The 8,913-nt window shown below is 26.7% G+C and overlaps 1 protein-coding gene across 1 annotated transcript in view; it reads right to left on the bottom strand.

Moving 5' to 3' along the window:
* The window catches only part of LOC101239746 (F-box-like/WD repeat-containing protein TBL1XR1), a 41,191-nt gene that overhangs the window by 13,802 nt on the left and 18,476 nt on the right, over positions 1-8,913 (bottom strand). The window contains exon 5 of the mRNA XM_065789114.1: positions 1-77. This exon is cut by the window's left edge and continues 41 nt beyond it. Coding sequence (XP_065645186.1) covers positions 1-77 — 77 coding nt within the window. The remainder of the gene's footprint in view (positions 78-8,913) is intronic.

Below are 8,913 nucleotides of genomic sequence, written 5' to 3'. Positions count from 1 at the left end.
TTGATTGACCAACATGATCAAGTGCAATCATTCTATCTGAGTCTAAGTGCCACAACCCAACCATTCCATCAGCAGAACTAAAAAATATATTACATAAGAATTGCTTTTTATTTTAGAAATGTGATTGTTGAAAGTGTGATTTATGTTGATAATGCAATTTATGTATACATTTCTAAAACAACATTTTTTTCCTTCCTGATTTATTAACTTTTATTTTAACATTTTCCTCATTTTTTTTCCCCTCATTTTTTGATGAATGACAGCTGTAACACTTATATTTTGACAATTTGTCAACGATCGAAACGACTTCGTCAGACGTTATGCAGCAATCTGCTTGGTGAAAAAAAATTATTTGTAGGTGTGCATTCATCACATATTAATGCTGAGCAATGTTCAAAAAAAAACTCATCACATATTGGTGCTGAGTTTTTTTTTGAACATTGGAATTATTAGCATTTTTTTTCATTGTGATGGTCTTAATAAAAATGCCAATAAAAAATATGATCAAATAATGAATAAAGTGATGAATGATAAATATTTATAGGATATAAGTAAAGAAAGTTAAAAGTTAATAACATTATCAAGGTTTGTGATTTTTTTTTGTACTTTTTTATTTTTATATTTGGAGTAGGCGGAAGTGCTTGATTGACTTTATATTTATATTGTACATTTAGTATTTTGTTACTAGAAAATGTCTGTACTATCTTTATATACTATCTTCTATACTATCATGTATACTATCATGTATACTATCTCGTATATATCTATCTTGTATACTATCTGTCCCTTTTTTCGAAAATCAGGTAAAAAAAGTAATATTTCTAGACAAACAAAAAAAAAAGTTAAAAAATATTTTACAACCAATAATTACAAAATATCAGAAAACTTGAAGTTAAAAACTTTTTTACTTTACAGAAATGCATTTTAGTGATATTTCTTACGGCTTTTTTGATTTAAAGTATTATTTGGTATTATTGTCTAATCTTGATTACTTTTACTATTATTTGATTACTTGAGTGTCTGTGTTGATAAGCCTAACATAAGTTATGACCCATTTGATGCTAAGAGAAAATCTGTTGCATTTGTGGCTACTACTTCATAAGTTTTTACATAAATCCGAACAAAATGCTTTAATGATCATTTAACTCCACACACACACACACACACACACACACACACACACACACACACACACACACACACACACACACACAACTCACACACACACAACTCACACACACACACACACAACTCACACACACACATCAAACTCGAACCTCTCGCTTATGAAGCGAGCGCTCTACCACTACACCACTACCGCAATATAAATATATATATATATATATATATATATATATATATATATATATATATATTATATATATATATATATATATATATATATATATATTATATATAAGCAAAACCTCCAGTTTAAGTAAGTATGATTCCATCCTCATCAAATAGTTTTTCTTACAACATCCATGTTTCTTCTGATGATCAATCGGGAATCCTTCACTAACTCTCTCAATAACTGTCCATTCAAAAGTTTTTGTTATGCAAAGTATACAATCTATACCTCCTAGTCCACTGATGAGTCATTTAAATCTTTTATTTTATCTTAAATATAACTTTTGACATTGTGATTTGTCAAACAGACAACACATTTCTTCAGCATTTAATTCTCCTCGTGCATTATCAGTATTGGGAAAAAAAGATCTAGCAAATCTTGATTAGTTTCTGCTTACCTTATCAAAAACACAGGGCTTAATGATCTTGATGCATTTGGTGAATAATTTTTCCATAGTGCAATGTTTCTTTTTATCTAGATGGCATATTAGTTTCAGGGGAGTAAGACCCTATTGAAACATATTTGATTCAGCTTCAATCGTTTATTTTGATTTCATTGATGCTTGTTGCCCTGCTCCATCACAGCCATCCTTAAAACACATTTGATACTCATCACTATCTACTGGAATAAAAGGATCTTTAATTATATTTAGAAAAGAATCAACTTTCATTCTTATAAGTTCTTTGTATTGGACAGAAACACTTTTTGCATCCAAAACAAGACTAATTCTAGGACGCAGCAAAACAAGATTTTATTTTCTTTCAAATAATTTGTTGGTTGTTGGAAAAAAGATGCCTTTGGAAGCAAAAAAAAAATTTTAATTTTCTCATTTGCTCTCTATCTAGTGTAAGGGAATGCATTAAAGCTATGGATTCATCTATGTTAAAGGTATCTATTGTTTCCATATGGTTTTTGAAAATTGTATTGCCAACACGAGCAATAGTCTGATTATTTTGTGTATTAACTCTATGTAAGAGGTAACCCAATAACTGGTTAACATTTAACTTTGGACATTTATTAATGATAAAGTTTATATAATATGTTTATATAATTAAAAAGTTTCTGTGTCCTCTTCTTTTTCATCTTATCACCCAGTTCTGTAAATTATTTTCTTTGTTTTGAAAAACATAGTTCTGTTATGTAAGCTTCTTCAAACTCATAAATAAAATCTTTTGATGCTTGTGAAAATATAATTACATATCCATTTTTTTTGAAATGATTTAATTTTAGACGTTTATAACATTTCCATGCTTTTTCACAAATATTTTTAAACTCCTGCGAAATAACTGATAGTCCAAAAGTTTTTCTTTAATGGTTGAATAACTTATTGAGTTGGACTTACCAGCTTTGTTAGCTTTAATAAATTGTGTTAAAAATTTATTTCAGTGATGTATTTTACATTTTTATCTTCCTCCATTAAATTAATTTAGTATTTTACTTTACTTATGTTGAAACAAAATAAAATCAAATAAAAGTTAAACATTTTTCGTATTTGTAACCTATTTTTAGGAAAAAAAAAACAGTCCAACCTTTTAAAATCATGTAAATAAAAAAAGTGCTACCTTGCCTCTATTTTTCTTAAAATATTTTAAAAGAACAAATGTTAATTATTTTTATAATGTAGAGTAGAGGCAAGTTATCACTTTTGACAAAAATTAAAATTTAATCTGGTTTTTTGTTTTAAAGAAAACAAAACACAAATTTATAACAAAATTTATATTTGAAAAATTCAAAAACAAAAAAAGTAATTAAAACAAATTACACATTTTAAATTAATTTATTCAAAAATATATTCCATATCAACTAAAAAATAACTTTGACATAAGCTGTTTACCAATGTTTTCATGTTGGTAAAATTATTTCAAATGAAAACCATCCGAATTTACTAAATATTTTTAGATACATAAAATTTGGAAACTCGCCGATTTTAAAATTACATATCATAATACATGTCAGAAAAATTAAATCAAATTTTACAGTGTAAATTGTTTATTCAATAAATGCAATACATATATTGTATATGTAAAATAAATTAAAAAAAAAAAAAAAGTTAACAATTATCAGTAATTGTTAACATTAACTAAAATTCAGTATAATAATAGTTGTAGTACTAAATTATATCAAAAAGTTTAAATAACTCAAATGTTATATTTCAATACTTGGTTAGAAGTACCTTATTATCTCAAGCACTACTTGATTTCTTCTTGGCATATTATGCACTAATGTTTTACAAAATTCTGGTTTTATTTCATTCGTCCACATTTTTTTTAGAACTTTTTGTTTCTTCAGATTTGGCTAATGTGCTGCAACTTTCTACTTTAGTTCTTGGTAAGATTGGGTGAACTTGAATGGTTTGACTTAACTAGGGTATGATTAAAAGGATAATATGATTTAAAAAAAAAATGTCATGCTGAACTTAACTTTCAATAGAAAAAATAAATCATTGCGTCTCATGCGTTGAGATTTTTAATTTTAATTTATGCGGGATGTACTTTATAACGAATATAACTTCTCTATTCAACAATATGCAAACTAAACTGTTTAATTGACTTCAGAAAAAAAAAATTTATCAAAAAAATTTTCTATAAAATCAATTTATAACTTTCTGCCATGAAAGTTTTTCAGATGATCGAGATTTTTTATTCTCGTAACAAAATTTGTCGCACCCGTAAAGCAATTTATGGGCCTGTTTGGCATGTGCGGAGCAACCACTCTTGCTTCATCATAAGGCCTGATATATATCTGTATGACAGCGGGTTTAGGGCTACAGATATATATATATATATATATATATATATATATATATATATATATATATATATATATATATATATATATATATATATATATGTATATGTATATATATATATGTATGTATGTATGTATGTATGTATGTATGTATATATATATATATATATATATATATATATATATATATATATATATATATATATATATATATATATATATATATTTTGTTGACACAAAAAAAAAATTAAAATGCAAGACCGGAATTTTTTTTATTACTTGATAGACTGCCTGCCCCAAACAACCCCTTAGTTGATGTAGCAGCACTCCCTCGTGAGTCAGGCTATAAGATAGACGATGCAACAACACTCCTTTGTAGCAACAGGCTATAAGATAGTGGGTGTAGCAACACTCCGCACATGATTTACATTTAAAAAAATAAAAACATTTTACTGAAAAAAACAAAAATAAAAACATAGTTTATATTATAAAAACATTCAGAATGTTTTTAAAAACATTCTGGTCAATTAAATTTGTGTTTTTGCGGTTTTTTTAAAAAATTATTAAATTCTAATTAAATTAATGGTTTTAACTTTATGACAGCACAGAAATGTTGGATGAAAGTCAAAAGTAATTAAAAGTGATGTATTTGTTGTCAAAGGAATCCTTTTTTACCTTCCGTACTCTCAAATGCAACAATTTATAGTTCTATATCGAGATGACAGGGATAAGATTAAAACTTGGGGACCCATTTTGACAAAAATTGACTTCATTATTATATTACTTAATTGGTTTTTATATTTGACGCTATTTAATGTTTTCTTTTTGTTTTATGTTATTTTGTAACGTTTTATTATTACCTGATGACGCTGACCACAATAGGTCAGCGAAATATCGTTAATATATTATTATATCAAAATATATTTCAAAATAGTTATACGCTGCCTTTTTATTGAAATCATTTTACATATTATATATTATATATATTTATACATATGCATCAGGCCTTGATTTAAATAAAAAATGCTTAATGCATTTGCCTAATGTGAATTTGACATCATAAAATTCTCTTTATTTTTTTTTTTTTAAATTAAATTTTTTAAATTACTGCAAAACAAGTTAAATATTATTTAATTCATTTTTTGTTATGACTATAAGGGAATGTTTATTTTCTTTCAATTTTTCATTTATATTAAATAATTAAATTTAATGTAACATTTAAAAAAATGTTTGATATAAACAAATTTCTTTTTTTTCTCAAAACTTAATTTTGACTGAAAATTTATTTATGAACAGTGAAAAAATATTTATGAATGGTAATGTGCTTGATAGATCATCAACCCTTCATATTCTTCATGCTTGATAGATCATCAACCTTCACTCTTCATGCTTGATAGATCATCAACCCTTCATATATGAAGGGTTGATGATCTATTGAGCACATTACCATTCATAAATATTTTTATGAATGGTAAGGTTTGAGGGTTTTGCAGGGTTTGCATTTCTTTATTGTGCTCCACACTTTCTTATTCCTGATTCTATTATTTATCTCAATAAATCTCAAATCTGTCCTTGTATGGAATACTGTTGTCATATCTGGGGCAAATCTTCCAACGATGCCCTTTCTTGAAATTTTTGATGTAGCCTAGGAACATGTTTATTTAAAATTTAATTTGACAAAAAATTTATTTATGAATGGTAAAAAAAATATTTATGAATGGTAATGTGCTCAATGGGTCATCTACCCTTCATATTCTAGGATTGGATCTAACTTCCGATTTTTCTTGGTAACCATATATCAAATCCAGTGCAAAATTTACATCTAAGGATGCATCTCTTTATCTTGCTCAACACTTTCTTACTCCTGATTCTATTCTTTATCTCTATAAATTTCAAACCTGTCCTTGAATGGAATACTGTTGCCATATCTGGAGCGAACCTTCCAATGATACCTTTTCTCGTTTAGACAAGGTATAAAAACGCATTGTAAACATAGTTGGACCTGTTCTTGCAGCCAACCTCCAACCATTATCACATTGTCATAATGTTGCTTCTCTTTCTCTTTTCTAAAAATACTGTAATGGGCAATGCTCTAAAGAGCTAACATCTCTTGTGCCATCTATTAAAATTCATTCTCATGTTACTTGTCATTCAATTAGGTCTCATCCTTTTACTGTGACTGTTCCAAAGTGCTCCAAAAACTCTTATTCATCTAGTTGTTTTTTTGAGCATGAGTTCTTTGGAATTTGCTTCCTTCATCTTGCTTTCCTGATTCATATAATTTGCAATCTTTTAAGTCCTCTGTCAATTGTTATCTTGCTCTATAAACATAATCTTTTTTCTTCCAGTAACTTCTAACTCTAATAGTGGTTGCTTGCAGCCTTGTTGGAAGCGAAGATGTTTAAAAAAAAAAAATCTTTATGAAGAAAAAATAATTGCGATAAAAATGAGCTAATTTTTTTTAAGAATAAAATTTAAATATTAAACATGATTTTGTAATATTTTCAAATATATTTGACAGTTAGTTAGGTTAAACGCAAGCATTAACTTCAATTTTAATAAACTTAAACATATATTTTTAATCAAAATTAAATTGTTTATTTTTTAAATCAAAATTAAATTTTTATATATTTTTATAAGAATAAAATTCCATATTTTTATTAAATTAGTTTTAAAGTAAATCATGTTTTTCATCAGAATTAAATTATATATTTATAATCTTCAAGCTTAAAGTATTAGTGCTTAACAAACGAACCAATCATTACAATAAAAAAAAAAAATTAAAAAAATATAAAATAAAATATCATAATATAAAATACAGATAAAATAAAATTTAACTTTTTTTTATTATCAATTTATTTTTTATTATTACTTAGAAATTTAAGTAAATTTTTTTTTGCAATTCAAAGTTGTATAAGTATTATATTATTTTTTAGCTCCTTTGGTTTTAATTTCTTCAAGTTCGTACGTTTTTTTTAATTGTAAATAAATTTAGCAAACTGAATTGAGAAAAAATTCATTATTTAGTTTCGATGGATAACAATTTACAATTGTTAGGTTATTGCATATTAATTATCATTAATTTGTGTGCGCTTTACAAATGCATAAAAAATTCTTTTAAAGAAATAAAAATTAAATTCAATAAGCATCATTGATATATTTAATAACTAACTAACTAGAATAAAAATAATTTGAAAATTAAACTTCCTTATATGACATATATCTCTTAAATTAGATGTTTAATAAGTAATTTTTTTAATGAATAAACAGATTGCTATCGCAAGCTGTTTAGAGGAGCAGCTTGCATAGCTCGCCATATTCGTTTTAGGAAAGCTTTTTGCCGCTCTCGCACTCATTTCTTCTCGCCGAGGCCTCTATATATATATATATATATATATATATATATATATATATATATATATATATATATATATATATATATATATATATATATATATATATATATATATATATATATATATATATATATATATGTATATATATATATATGAGCGGTGGCTCAATTTTTTCAATGAAATTATTCTGAATTTAAATGAATGACTTTTACTGACTGCTTTTATTAAATGATTCTAATGAATGAATGAAATACGCTAGTTACTCACTTGTTAAATGTTTGTTTTTAATAAGTCTCTAGTGACCAAGCTATCTCTATAAATTTTGTGCATAAATTTCAAATAGATTATTTTTAAATCTATTTTAATATAAAATATGCCTCGAAACAAAGAAAGAAAAAAAAAATTTTACACTGAAGAGCAAGTTCTGCTTGCGGTGGATAAGTACAAAGCGGTGATTTTTCACTTAAAAAATCTGCTAAATCATTCAGCATACCAGTAGCAACTCTTCACAGACATGTCCATGGTATAAGTTAAACAACTGGCAGTGGTTCAAGCACGAGACTATGAAAACAACTTGAATCAGTTTTGGTAGATATGCTCATCTAGTTAACCAATTGGGGCTTTGGTAGAACTTACAATAACGTCATCACACTAGTTTCCGACGATTTGCAACACCAAGATCAATCTCATTTGTTTCTTAATGGTACATTATTTTCAAATCAAAAAAACGTCTGCACAGAGATTGGTGTATAAGCGGTCTAGATGATACCATATACGCTATATCTCCATCGGGATGGATGTAAGATAAGCAAATTTTGCAGTGCCTAACTAACGTGTATGTTCCCGCCATTAAGAAAATTCTAGGTAATTAGTTTAATCTAACTTTAGTTATCTAATTATATTTAATTTTACATTTACAAAAGATTACATCAATCTAATTATAGCTATCTAATTTTAGGTATTTTGCAAGTGACTAAAATTTTGATAAGTTTAGCAACATATCAAAAGAATATTTTAGTCACCTGCAAAAAACCTTTTCAGCTCTGGTGAAGATTTTACACATACCCAAATAGTCACTAGGTTTCAGAATACTGACTTGTTTCCACTCAACATCAATAAAATCAATTAGTCAAAGTTGCAAATTGCTACTATGTTTGAAATAGCGTCATCTGAACCTGAGCCTTCATCATCTCAGCAACCAGAATCTATGATAGTACCATAACCAATACTAGCACCAGGAACTACACTACCTCATCCACTGCCCTCTGAATCTACACCAACCTCTAGCATCAGCATATGTCACATAACATCAGCTTCAAAGTCACCTCAAAAGTCACTCTGTCTGCAAATAACCTTCCATATTGTAATAACTCTGGCTATTCAAAAGGAAATTCAAAAAGAGGTTGAAAAAATACCGCAATCAGCCAACTCACTTGCAGCAGCTTTGCAAGAAATGTT

This window comes from Hydra vulgaris, chromosome 01 (assembly GCF_038396675.1).
Source record: "Hydra vulgaris chromosome 01, alternate assembly HydraT2T_AEP".
In the NCBI taxonomy this organism is placed as follows: domain Eukaryota; kingdom Metazoa; phylum Cnidaria; class Hydrozoa; order Anthoathecata; family Hydridae; genus Hydra; species Hydra vulgaris.
This window is presented reverse-complemented; position numbering and strand designations above follow the sequence as displayed.